This window comes from Callithrix jacchus, chromosome 8 (genome assembly GCF_049354715.1).
Source record: "Callithrix jacchus isolate 240 chromosome 8, calJac240_pri, whole genome shotgun sequence".
Classification (NCBI taxonomy): Eukaryota; Metazoa; Chordata; class Mammalia; order Primates; family Cebidae; genus Callithrix; species Callithrix jacchus.
Genome location: NC_133509.1, coordinates 125,471,355 through 125,485,229, shown reverse-complemented (window position 1 = coordinate 125,485,229; position 13,875 = coordinate 125,471,355). Strand labels below are relative to the sequence as shown.

The following is a 13,875-nucleotide window of genomic DNA, read 5'->3' as shown; positions in this document are numbered from 1 at the left end:
GGAAACAGTGGAAGGTCACTACGCCACGTGCCCCAGAGCTTCTCCAGGGGCAGTCGTGTCTTTCTAAGCCCTACCCTAGCCAAACATAGTTGTTATTGCAAGAGTTATCTTGAGATTCTTAAAATATCCCAGAAGTAGAGCAAAATAGTATTTCTATTTGTTTGAAAGAAAAGTAAATCTTTGATTAATGGGGTCCTTCAAAAAACTAGATTTTATATGCACCAGACTTTTAGATGAAAGACAAGTCACAACGCTCTCTCTCTCTCTCTCTCGTGTGATTGGTTTTTTTTATTTGTTTGTCTTTTTCTTGTTTTGTTGTTTGAGACAGAGTCTCTCTCTGTTGCCCAGGCTGGAGTGCAGTGAATCTTGGCTCACTGCAAGCTCCGCCTCTGGATCCAAATGATTCTCCTGCCTCGGCCTCCTGAGTAGCTGGGACTACAGGTGTGTGCCACCATGCCCAGCTAATTTTTGCATTGTTAGTAGGATGAGGTTTCACCATGTTTGCCAGGCTGATCTCAAACTCCTGACTTCAAGCGATCGCCCGCTTTGGCCTCCCAAAGTGCTGGGATGACACTCCCAAAGTGCCCGCTTTGGCCTCCCAAAGTGCCCGCTTTGGCCTCCCAAAGTGCTGGCGTGAGCCACTGCACCCGGCTGGATGTGATTGTTCTTTAGAGAACTATGTATGAAAGATCCTAGGAGCAACACCCCAGTGGCCTGAACGCCTGCTCACCTGTAGCCCTACTCAACTTTCAGGGCCATCATCTGGCCCGAAACTAGAAATCCTGCCCGATAGTAGTGGTTAAGTCTTTTTCTCCTATTGGATTGTAAGTTCTTTGTAAGCAAGGGACTGTATTTTATTCGTTTGTATTCAGCACAGCATCTGACAGAGAGCTTTGCACATTTTTGAGTTTTAAGTATTTGGCAATGGGTGAGAAAATGTTCTGTATCTTCATTCGTGTCAGTAGCGTGGTTGGATTTTCAGTCATCGTTCTCTGTTTCCTTTTCAGATGGGTTTGGGTTTAAATTTCTGTCCTACCAATCCCTAGTGGTGTTAACTTGGGCAAATTACTTAACTCAGCCTCATTTGCAGGGTTGTTGTAAGAATCTGGAATTAAATATTTAAAGTGTCTGGCAGCTGCTATTATTATTATTTTGCTTGTCTTCAAAGCAGAAATTTCCTGGCTTGTAGCTTATGAATTCACAGTTGTGAGCTCCTGTGTTTTTTATAATCACGTTTCCATTTGAAAGGTTTAACTCCTATTATGTAAGGCTGGCTTCAGTGAGGGGTTGCTATTTGACCTGAATCTTGAAGGATGAGTAGATACTTAAAAAACATAAATGGATGGAAAGGTGTTCCAAACAGAGGGAACAGTATGTGCGAAAACCCAGGGTTATGAAGGAGGGACACGTAGGGGAAGTTGACCACGGCTCAAGTGGGGGCATAGGTGATGATGGTCGATGGACGAATCCATTAGTAGCTAAGCATGTGGGTGGACAGGAGCCAGACTGCAAGGGCATTGTCTGAGATGCTAGATTTGGGTCATCAGTAATGGGGTCAGATTGGTATTTTAGCAAGGTTCTTCTTTTCTTCATTAATTTTCTATAAGTTTTCAATGAATCTATTAACAAAATATTCTTTTGTTTTGATTTTTGGAAACAGGGTTTCACTCCGTCACCCAGGCTGGAGTAGTGTAGTGGCATCATCTCAGCTCACTGCAGCCTTGACCTCCGGGCCTCAAGCAGTCTTTCCACCTCAGCCTCCCAAGTAGCTGGGATTACAGGTGACTGCCACCATGCCTGGCTAATTTTTGTTTTTTGTAGAGACAGGGTTTCACTATGTTGCCCAGGTCTTGAACTTCTGAGCTCAAGTGATCCACCCACCTCAGCCTCCCAAAGTGCTGGGATTACAGACATGAGCTACCATGCTTGGCTCATATTTATATATAAATTAGATATATATTAACTGATATTTATTATATAATATTTATATTTAATTAGATATTTTTTTAATTAGATTAATGGCTGGGTACGGTGGCTCATGCCTGTCATGCCAGCACTTTGGAAGGCCAAGGTGAGTGGATCTCTTGAGGTCAGGAGTTCGAGGCCAGCCTGGCCAACATGGCGAAACCCTGTCTCTACTAAAAATACAAAAATTGGCTGAGTGTGGTGGCATACACCTGTGGTCCCAGCTACTCAGGAAGCTGAGGCAGGAGAATTGCTTGAACCCGGGAGGCAGAGGTTGACAGTGAGCTGAGATCATACCACTGCACTCCAGCCTGGGCGACAGAGACTCTTGTCTCAAAAAAAAAAAAAAAAAAAAATTAGATTCATGAACTTTGTGTGGCTAGCTCACAGTCTCACCTGCATCTCCTCTGCCCTCTTTGTCATGTTGACAGTTAGACATATTGAAACGTATTAAAGGTTAACTTTTCCCAAATTTTTCCATAACCTTCTTTTGGCCTCAGGGTTTTCTCAGCAGATTGAATCTATATCATCTTTGGACCCCAGTGGCAGCAAACGAATGCCAGTCATTGTTTGTGTACTCTCCTTTCTGTGCTAATGTAACACACACCCAGCCAGAGGCTTTTGAACACACCTGAAGTGTGTAAGCAGGTTCAGCAAATGGGGTGGCAAGCGTCACTGCTTCTGTTTTCAATATTGTTTTGTGTCTTGTAAACGAGCTGAGGTTTGGGGAAATGATGGAAAGGCGGCACCTTCTGTTCCTGCTTTCCCTTGGGCATCCCATGGAATGTTGGCATCGGGCGTGGCAGGTGTTTCTGCCCATGGTCCTGGGCATACCCGCATGCATGCTGCCCATCGTCCTGCCCGTACCCACGTGGCTTCTACCCATCATCCTGGCCGTACCTGGGCATCAGCTGCCAGGCTTTCCTCTTTGTCCATGCTCTGTCTCTGGCTCCTTTTCTCTGCCAGCCTCTCTCATGCTGTTCCTCCTGAGAGGTCTTCCAAGTGCTTTTTTCCATCATTTGTACTCAGCCACTCTACCATTGTTCTTCCTGTCTGGTTCTCTTAAATCCAAGCCCACACCTTTTCAACTCCACATCCTGAGTCAAGTGTTTGAAAGCTGTTATTTTATGTTAATTAGAAGTTCTTTCTCCAGCCAAGAAGGCTTGTTCAAAACTGTTCTCCCAAGCTGAGGCTTAGAGATACACTCTGGCGTTCTGTCCTGTGGGTAGTTAAAGGAATCATGGTTCATTGCTGATAGAGGCATCCCTCTGCCAGCTGTGGGGCAGGCACCATTGGAGGGGAGTTCTTGGAGTGGCCGCAGAGAGCTCCAGCCTGAACAGCACCTGCATGGCTTCCTGGACTCCCCACAGTCCTTGAGGGGATCTCCCCTTGCCACAATTGCATGGCAACCACTCCTCACCACCCCCCAACCCAATGGTGACCTATTTGGCAGCTTCTCCTTGTGTCAGCTCTCCCATTGACGCCAGTTTGGTGGGAGACTTTGATGGAAAAGTACTCCCATCATATTCTGGACTCAGGCAGACTTCAGCAGGAGTTAGTCTCTGGTTTCCTTAAATACCCCACCCCCTGGGCACCCTGAGTGGCTGCTATGTCTTTTAGGCAGTCTTAGTAAAGCTTCAAAAGCATTTCTGCTTCTTGAGATGTTTTTGAGCAGAAGCTGAGCCCTATTCTCACATCTTGCCTCATTCTTTGTGCCCACCCGCTTGTAGATCAGGGACTATACCCCTCCCTTTACCTGGACCGTTGTCCCATCACTCCAGGCTTCTGCAAGCCCAGGCATGGGGAGGCTGCAGCCCTGGTGCCACTGGGAGCACCACACCGCCTTGGACTTCCTTGTTCCATTTGGAGGGGGTGCTTGGTGTTAACCCATTCCCAAGCTTGGGCAGTGATGGGTTAGGACCACTTTCATTCCACCTCTCACAGATGAAAAAGAGACTTTCCTCCTATAAGGTGCCTTTGAATGAGGACATCACATCATGCATGGTGAAGGAATTCTCCTGGATGTCCAATTGGAATCTCTAAAATAATTTGCGTTATCTTCTGTGGTTTATAGAAAAAGTAGTGGGTGAGTAAATGCTGATTTAAGGCCTGTCGAACTGAGAGCACAATTCTAGGAACTGGAGGTGAGGCTACAGAAAGGCAGAGAGAGAGAGAAAGAGAGAGAGAGAGAGAGAGAGAGAGGAAGAAAATCACATCCAGAAAACAACCAAAGAGCACCAGAGCCCCAGTGTCCTTAGGTAAGGACCAGTGAAGAGTGGTGAACACCACCTGCCGAGAGAGCTTCTTCCGAGGACCTTGGCAGCGTGCGAAGTGCCCAAACACAAGGCCTGGCACACGGGACACCTTCAGTCAGCAGGAGCTCCTCCCTCTCTTCTTCCTCTGTTTATTATTAACCACAGATACCAGCTAATATGGCACAGACTGAGTAGAGAAGATAAGGGGGTAAAACTGGTATCGGCTAAAGACTCCCTGAGGTGGGGTTTTAGTTGGATTTGGGAGGAATTAAAGAAAGACGTGCATGAGTAGAAGTTACAGTTGAGGACGTGGCATGTATAGCCATAGCATTCTGCCGGAAATGTCGCATTTGGCCTGTGGATTATATTGGCAGAAGTAAAGGGTCCGATCAGATGAGATGGTGAAAGAAGACTGGCTAGTTGGTGGATTGCCTTAGAGGACTAGATGCAGAATTTGAGTTATTATATTACAGACAGTAAGTAAGGGATCATTGTAGTTTCTCAAGGTGGGAGCAAAAATGAGTTTTGGAGATCTTCATAATAAGATATCTGAGAGCTGGGTAAGTCAGGGGACAAGAAGACCACCAGGAAAAAACCTGGGCTCATACTGGGACTTTCACTAGGATAGTGGTGACAAGTCCAGGGTCCAGGAGAGCTGATGTCTATAGGCACTCAGGCTGATGTCCGCAGAGAGACATGAGTAGAATCTGGAAATGGCATTACCCTGAGGGGCCATGAACGAGAGAACATTTTGAGCATGGCGCTCAGAAGTTCTGGATGGAGGGTGAAGCAGTTGATGGAACAAAAATAGGGAAAAGAGACCTAAGTGATCGCAGAACAAGCCCTAGGTCGTCAGTAGCAGGGCTGGGAGATGCAGGAGCTGTGGGCCTATGCTGGAGGCTGCCCTTCTTCATGGGCCTTCCGTTCAGCCTTTCAAAGCTCACAGGATGGTGAGCATCATTGTGGAGGGTTATCTGTAGATATTTATATCAACTGAGTCATATCTGCTGTGTAATTCTGTAAACAAACCAAGGTTTGCTTTTAATGAGTTTTTGAGGTTTCACAGGTAAATTGGTTTGGTTCTAAAAAGCATGCTCTTGATACATTCCCTGTGTTCTGAATAAAATTGGCCACTCTGGTGCTTTCAGCCCGACCGCAGGGAGTCATGTCCTGCTTGCATCTGCCTTTGTGTGAGACCTATGCAAAGCAACACCTTGAGCCGGGAGTTCTGGAATCCCGCTTTGCTTGGGCCACGCGTGTGGATGTTCCCTTTCTGAAATGAGTATAGTTGCTTCTGCAGCTAAGCCCACCACTTGTCTTGTTGAGATGGGGACTCTGTGGCTTGAGCTGTGGTGGTTTCTCTCTGTCTCCCCACTGCAGACTACTGTTTTCCAAAGTGAAGTTGGAGTCTCTCTGCCGGGGCCCGGATGAGGCGCTCCTGACTTGTAAGCACATGCTGCAGATATGGAAATCCTGCTACAACCTCACCAACCCCAGGTAAGAGGCCAGCAGGGCCTGCTTTGCTTGGCTTTTGCATAGGTCCCTGCCTATCAGGGCCCTCTCTGACTGGCATTTAGCAGGCATTCACTCTGTCACCCCTGTGCACCTCCAGGCCCCCACAAGTGGCAGATCATAGTGGTGGAGCTTCACACTCCTTTTTAAGGGCTGTTTTCCCAGTGGCTGAGGAAGCCTCCAGATCCTGGGATTCTTTAGTTTTCACCGCCCTGGTGACCCACTGGGTTCAATTCACAATGGAGCTTTATCCAGTTTCTCTCTCCCATCTATTTAACTAACTCCTTTGACAAGTCTTAAGTCTTATCTTTCTGGTAATTTATGTATAGGCCAGTCACTTATGTGTTCCAGATGGGGTTCCTGCCGTAATACTTAAAAGACCTGCACAGACAACAGACTGAATGCTACTAAGAAGAGAAGCGGCTATTGGCATGATAAAATGTCATTGTGGAAAAGTTAAAATCATGACTCATACAACTGTAAAATCAACACAGGTCAAAGATTTTATTTACCTTATTCACTAATGCAGGAACCAGAAAAATGTTAAGACTTACTCACAGAAGAGTTTGAGAACAGGTACACATAGGCAGGAGCACCGAAATGATTTGCAAGTAGATACAAAAACGACATCCTGTAAGACGATGAAAGGTACTGTTTGGGGTTCTTACTACAGGGTGACGTCACCTATCTCTCCCTCAAACAAAATTCACTTGCCTTATTATCAGTTTTTTGCAGATTAATATCTACCCCTATGGTGCTGTCAAGCAGCCAAGTCAATGGGAAGTGAGTCAATGGTGCCTACCCCTTTAGAGTCAAATAATCCGGAAAAGGTCTGCTGGTCAAGCCCCAGCATTCCACAGACGGACACTCAATAACCTATTTGCCCATTTCCAAGTCTTGAACAGCTTTCCCTTGCGTGCGTTTCGATTACTAAGTGAAGGAAGTCATTTAATGAGAAGGAACATAATGATTCAAGTGAATTCACGCAACTGCTTATAACAGAGTATTTTTCACCTTCATAGCAACGTGTCTGGGAAGCTTATATCATACTTTTAAGAGCCTAAAAATGTGTCACCTAAAATGTAAATGAGTACTAAGGGTGAGGTGGGCAGTGGGCTGGTGGCCATGGTCTGCAGGGACCAGCCGGGAGGGAGGGCTACGGAGGCACAGAACAGAGATGGTTCCCTGTGAGATTTCATTTTACAAAAGCTTCTACAGTTAAAAAAAGATGTTCAAAGTCAGGACCCTGTTAAGGGGATGGACCCCCTGGAAACTGACAGACAGACCTGTGACCCCAGGCCCTGCAGGCAGCACACCTGGAATGCAGAGAGCTCTGTCTAGAAAGCGATGTGCTGTCCAAGCCCTGCCCCGCCTACCTCCAGGGAGCCCTAGGCCCCCGCTGAGCTGCCAGTCCCCTTCCCAGGTGCAGGAACGGCAGGGCGCTGTGCTGCCGGGCGCATACACTTGGTGAAAGGTAATCATGAGACTAGCCTCTTCCCTTTTGTGGATATGTTCTCAAAATAAAGATCATTTTAATTTTTTAAAAATTCTACATTTCTAAGTCTGGAAGAAAAAATAGAAACTGTCCATATTTATCTCCCCCGAAAGCCCCCACTCCTGGCCTATGAAATCTTCAGGATTTGGGGGAGTCTTTGCCTACGAACCAGCTAGCAGGAGATGCTGCCCAGGCAGGTTGCCTCGGCCCCGGAGCTCATTCCTTTGCCTGTACCCCCTTTAGAAATGAAAAAATAAACCCATCAGCTTCGTGTTGCCAATTTTCCCTCAGTTCTCCACACCTCTCCCACCTCCCCACATTTCCTCCCACTTAGCAACCAAGAATATTGAATGTGAGGAGAAAAAAATAGCAGAATTGGAAAGCTTTTTAAAAATACTTAACCAAATGCCTGGGCTGTGGCCATACTTCCTCCGTTTCCTGAAGGTTCCTTCAGGGCCAGAGTGGGGAGGACCCTGGCTCCAGGCAGTGTCTGGTGGGGACTGACGGATGGGGTGGACAGCAGAGGCCCCACTGGTCACTCACAGTTCCCCCTCCAGCTCCCCACAGAGCCTTGAGGGAGGGGTGGTGTATCCAGCTGCCCCTTATTAAGGAGTGTTCTGTCTGGTTCTTTAACTTGATTTTATCTGGGTTATAGATCAGTGTTTCCCCTGTAGCCCTTATCATTGTGTAAATGTAGACATCCTCCCCAGTCTGCTCGGTAAGAGGTGACCCTGGCAGCGAATCAAGCCTGAAGGAAGGGCTGTGTCTTTCAGGGCATACCTGGCGGCACTCGGAGTGAGGCCACTGTGGCTCCAGCATCTGAGGGGCTGGGAACAGGACATCCAGGGTTTTGGAGGAGGGTGGAATCACATGCACAAGCACCTAAGAATCAGGCCCTCTTAAAAATAAAACAAAATGAAAGCTGAGCAGAAAGCATTTTGGCAGACGGCATTTGGCTCCTCCCCAGAGCTGGTCCGTGCTGACTGCCCGGGTCAGGCACCCTGGCTTCTGAGCATGCTGGCTTGTAATGGGGCCCTCTGCCCTAGCTGCCAGTTTCCTAGTCTTCCCCACCCTCTTCCAGATCCACCCCAGGCTCTGCACAGGCCTCCGGGGCAGTGAGACGAGGAAGCCGTGGGCAGTAGCAGGCAGTGAGTGGCCAAACTGAGAACAGACCCTAGCTTCATATTCTCAGCAACCCTTTCCCTCTTCTCGATTTTCGCCTAAAGGGGGAAAAAAAATTACACCGAGCTAGTCGCTAAACTGAGCGTTGGAAAACTTGCAAATAGCGTTCCACCTGCAGTTGGAGATGTGTCTCTTGCTGTGAGCAAAATGGTGGGTGGCATTCTCTTACATTTGGCGAGGTGTTTGTCATTTCAGAAGCCTGGATTCTATTTCCCTCGGTCTGCAGTTTTGCTTGCATTTAGGATAGAAATCTGTCTCATGCTTTGTCTCCTCTCTCTGGGTGAAGTGTAAGGCTCCCTCAGTCCTGGTGCACAGTGACTTGGCCACTCAAGACAGCATGAATTCTGACCAGAATCTCACCACAAGGTCCCAGCTGGCTCCCTGAACTGAATCTCAGAGTATTTCAGCCAGGGATGGTAGTAACCACGTTGATTGAAACTTCTCTGTGCCAGCACTGTACTAGGCCATGGATGTGTTATCTTCAGTCCCTGCGTTAGCCTTGCAAGATAGCTACCGTGACTTCCATTTCACAGAAAAGAAAATTGAAGCTAAAAGTGGCTAAAGAACTCGCCTTAGTTTTTCCAGTTGAATAAGTAACAGAACAGTGATTCAGCCCCAGGCCTGGCTCACATCAAAGCTCTCTGCACAGTAGCATGAGCCTCTCCTGAGCTGACAGCCGTTTCTGTTCATGTTCTTTTGTTAACTGCTTCCTTCCCCCTCTCGTCACTGCCACTTGACCATCTCCATCATGCATCCACGAGTTGACATCTCCAGATGATCCGAAGTCCTAATTCAGTTACTTGCCAACAAATAGCATTTAAACACACACATAGTCACATACCCTTTTTTTTTTGCTCTAACCTCAGTGAGGAGTCAGAGATCCCATGTCATCCTCACAGTCACCAGCATTTGGGCGGAGTTTTTCTTTTTATAAAGCATGTCCTCATTCCATCTTTGGAGCAGCCCTATAAAATGGGCAAAGGTCATGTGATCTCATAACCATTTTACTGATGAGATAATTGAGGCTCCAGCATATTAGGAACTTACCTTGATTCTTATAATCCAGGCCTAAGAGGCCTGGAGAGAAACGAGAGTTCCTCTCCCATCTGCCTCTGCTCTGGTTTCCTAGCTGAGGCCCTCCTCTTAGGTGCAGTATTTACTGTGTGCCAGGAACTGTTCCAGGAGCGGGGAAGAGGCACAGCTGAGACAGGAGCTCCAGGGTTCTGACTCCTAGCCCACCCCACCGCCACCACGTCACTCTTTAACCTCTGTGTGGCTGTGGAAGATAGAGCATTTCCAAGAGAGGCTTCCAATATCCAGTATAACTGTAACTCCCGTTACAATTTACTCTGAATTTTCAGGCACGATAGGGAATAGAAATCCCTGCATGTGTGCATCTATGCGTGTGGAGTACCTCCCGCTTACTTACCCTGGATTTGGGGCTCCTTCCCGTTTCCTCTCCCTCAGCTAGCATCACTCGCCAGGAGTGGTTTCTCTCCCTTCCTGCCTCCCTCCTTGGGAAGTGCTCCTGGCAGCCTAAGGGCCCAGCAGAGAAGAGGTGAGGCGACTGGGCTGTGAGGAGGAAATGGATGGTTCACAGAAGTTCCCAGGCACACGTGTCCCATAGGGAGACAGGAAGGTGACTTTCCAGCTTGCCGGAGAGACTGGCCAGAGTGAGAAAGTTAGGGAGATTCAGGGTTGGCCAAGGCCTTTCCTTGCCTCTTGTCCCATATTCTAGGGGTCAGGTGCAAATCTTGATTGGTGAACACTCTGCACCATGTAAATGAAGAACTAAAAATTGCTTCAGGCATCCAGTACAGTTCTCAGCCACAACTACTGAATTATTTTTATTTTTATTATTTTTATTTTTTTGAGACAGTCTCACTCTGTTGCCCAGGCTGGAGTGCAATGGCATGATCATAGCTCACTGCAGCCTGTCTCCAGGCTCAAGCCATCCTCTTGCTTCAGCCTCTCAGATAGTTGGAATCACAGTTGCACGCCACCATGCCTGGCTTACTTTTTTATTTTCAATAGAGGTGAGGCCTTGCTATGTTGCACAGGCTGATCTTGAACTTCTGAGCTCTAGCGATCCTTCTGCCTCAGCCTCCCAACGTTTTGAGATTACAGGCATGAGCCACTGTGCCCAGCCCTAATTATTTTTAGAGAAAAAATGTTCAATGTAGAAACAAAAGCATCTCTATTTTGAATAGTTAATTGTTTCTTATACACTGTTTTCAAAAGGAACTGGGGAAGACACACTAAGGTTGTGTCTGAATGCAGTGTCCCAGCTGGTGGAGGGAACGTGCCATTGTCCGTGGGTGAGGTTCAAACTTCAGATGATGGTTTTGTTTGGGGTTTCTAACATTTTACATCAGCTTCCCCGTACTTCCTGCAGTTGCACCAGAAGTCTAGGGATAAGTTGGCTGCAGGAATTGGCTGGCCATATTAACCTCAGATGTGTGTTGTAGGTACTTGGGTTTTTTGTTGTTGTTTTTGTGACAAAGTCTCACTCATGTCCCCCAGACTGGAGTGCAATGGCACGATCTTGGCTCACTGCAACCTCTGCCTCCCAGGTTAAGCGATTCTCCTGCCTCAGCCTCCCGAGTAGCTCAGATTACAGGTGCACGCCACCATGCCCAGCTAATTTTTATATTTTTAGTAGAGACAGGGTTTCACCATGTTGGCCAGGCTGGTTTCGAACTCCTGACCTCAGGTGATCTACCTGCCTCGGCCTCCCAAAGTGCTGGGATTACAGGCGTGAGCCACTGCGTCCAGCCAGGTATGTGGTTATATACACACGTGGCGTGTACGTAGAAGTTGTAAGTCTTCAGAATGCTCCATCTATGTGACTTTATTTCATCCTCACACAGTTCTGGATAGGACAACCATCCTGATCTTCATCTGACCGAGGAAGTCAGTGAGGCACAGGGAAAGCTGCCTTGCCCAAAGTGACAGCAGGAAACATGCTGAGATGGGAGACGTGGGCGATGCTAATGTCTGAGACGAAGCTCAGATTTGGTCCACCAAAAACCCAGGCAGTCCTTCCTTTGCAGCGCCAGTACCTCATGGTGTGTCTTGGAATCCTGAAGGTGATGAATAATATGTCATCGTTTCACTGTATTTTGAGACAAATCTTGAGAAAAACTCCTAGGTGGAGAGCCGTTGCAATATTCAGATAATGCGCACTGCGTAGTACCTATGTGAAAATGCTCCCGGACAGACCCATGCTGGAAATAGTCTGTTGTGATTAATGCACATTTGCATGCACTTATATGTTGTCGTCTGCTCAGAGACATTTATTGTTTCTCAGTTATGGAAACAATTAAAAGAACAGTTTCCAGAAAAAACATGGCTGGGATGATATAATAAGTAGAGGCTGACAAATTGTCTGTCTGAAGGAAGTTTCCTTCTGCTTCCTGTGGCTTTCTCTAATGGAGTTAGAGAAATCGCTGGATGTGGAAATTGCAGCCTGTAAACTGCGTTAAGTTTCATGCCAAATCTTGTTTGTACTGCTTTAGCAACAGCTGCAGAAAGGAAGGAAATTGTGTCCCTTTATTGTAGAATGTGAACTTCTTCACAACAAAAAACTCACTCCTAAAGCCCCCAGATTGGAAAAGAAAACAGATTCAGAGAAAAGCATTGAAGATTCAAACCTCAGGAGACAGATGTGATTCTTTTTGGAACTGTTTTGATAGCATATCACGATACAGGAAAAAAGCAATAGTGTTTACTTACAAGCTTCCTAGAATTTAAAAAAGAAATCTATATTAGCTGAGATCCCTTAACCATTTCTCTCCCAGATAGGCCCAACGTGGTCTCTTGTGTGACATTGCCAGATGAACAGTGCCAAGCCTGTTTAGTAGGCACAAGCTGGAGAGGGGACTCAGTAGAGATGGGCAGTGCAGGAAGCTGGTGGGAGTGGTGGGATGGAGGCTGCCACCGAAACCCCTCTGTGTTCTCTCCCAGTCCCACGTGTCCCTATCAGCCAGCCTTCTCCAGCCAAGAACGCTAGACAGGGCTTGTACACCAGCAGGGAAGTTAACCACATGATGTAGCTCAAAGGCCTACATTCTAGGGACCCTGATCAGGCCTACATTCTGGGGACCCCCGATCAGGCCTACACTCTGGGGACCCCTGATCAGGCCTACATTCTGGAGACCCCATACATTCTGGGGAACCTGTTGAGGTCGTGTCTGTAATCACAATAGGAAAAGGGGGCCAGGGGTTCTTGAATCCAGCAGCTGTACCTTAAAACCATCTGAGGAGCTCTGAAAAATGTTGATCACCCCAGGAGTTTTGATTATTCGGTCCACAGTGGGACCCAGGCATCCCATTGGTTTTTTAGAAATGCCCTGGGTGATTTTCCCATGCAGCCCAGGTTTAGAGCACAGGTGTGGAGCATTGGTTCATGAAGACAACTCTTCATGGAAGGCGTGTTCACAGACTCACTCTCTTACGACTTCACTTTCTAACGTTGCTAATGCCAGTGTCCCCCCGTAATGTGGATGAAAAACATAGCTTGATGTTTTCGTTTTTGTGTCTTCTAATGACACAAAAGAGGCCAAAATTAGCCAGGATCTGTGGATGTGGTTTATGCTGTGTTTGTGACATTGAACACTGAAAGGAATCCCAGCCCAGGCCAGGCCAGGAAGCAGGATGCCTCCTTCATAAGAAAGATGCTGAAGAACGTAAAAAACGGGCCGAAGGTATTCATTGCCCTTCAGGGGTCAGTACTGGTATCCTCTCTTTCCTTCCCTCCTACCACCTTGCAGGTGACTGACATTTATAGCTGTGTTTTGCAGTGATTCTGGACGTGGGAGCAGCCTCTTAGATAGAACCATTGCTGACAGACGACAGCTTAATACAATTACTTTGCCAGACTTCAGCGATCCCGAGACAGGTGAGAATAAAAAGCCAGAGGGGACCAAATGGTGTCACGGAGAATGTGGGGGCCCGGGACCGAGTGCCATGGGATGAGACTGCTCGGGCTGGGGTTGGAGAAATTTCTCATGCAAATAGTTTAAAAACACTCAATTGAGGCGCATTTTCTCCAGCATCTTTTTCAAGTGTTTCACTGTGGGGACAGTCATAGGATTTGCCCAGCCCAGTGCTTTGAAATCTATTTCCCCCTTTGCTCTTGGAACTTAAAATTTGAAACTAAAACAAGGTGGTTTCTGTCCGTATCAGGTTTTCCCTCTACTCCCCTGTGTTTCCCTCTGCTTCCCTGTGTTTCCCTCTACTCCCCTGTGTTTCCCTCTGCTCCCCTGTGTTTCCCTCTGCTCCCCTGTGTTTCCCTCTCTCTTTGGGTTTTAGTCCTCGCTGAAATCACTGTTCACTTTCTAATCAGTTGCACCCATAAACACACATATACCCAACACAAGACCCCGCAGAGTGGCAGGTGGGTTCCCTTGTCCCCATGTGGAGGCCTGAGGCACTTCCTGGCTATGAGCAAATCTGCACACCTCA

General features: G+C 47.3%; 1 protein-coding gene and 1 long non-coding RNA gene across 7 annotated transcripts in view; one reads left to right on the top strand and one right to left on the bottom strand.

Moving 5' to 3' along the window:
- The window catches only part of TTC7B (tetratricopeptide repeat domain 7B), a 267,642-nt gene that overhangs the window by 191,064 nt on the left and 62,703 nt on the right, over nt 1-13,875 (top strand). For all 6 annotated transcript variants that reach the window (XM_035261265.3, XM_035261263.3, XM_035261261.3 and 3 more), the window contains 2 exons: nt 5,601-5,717; nt 13,212-13,309. In XM_035261265.3, the coding sequence (XP_035117156.1) occupies nt 5,601-5,717; nt 13,212-13,309 (215 nt within the window). The remainder of the gene's footprint in view (nt 1-5,600; nt 5,718-13,211; nt 13,310-13,875) is intronic.
- On the bottom strand, nt 6,215-9,634 carry LOC144577457 (uncharacterized). Its single transcript, XR_013521467.1, has 2 exons — nt 9,457-9,634; nt 6,215-9,374 (listed from the first exon to the last, which is right to left on the bottom strand). It is a non-coding gene; the product is annotated as an uncharacterized LOC144577457 (long non-coding RNA).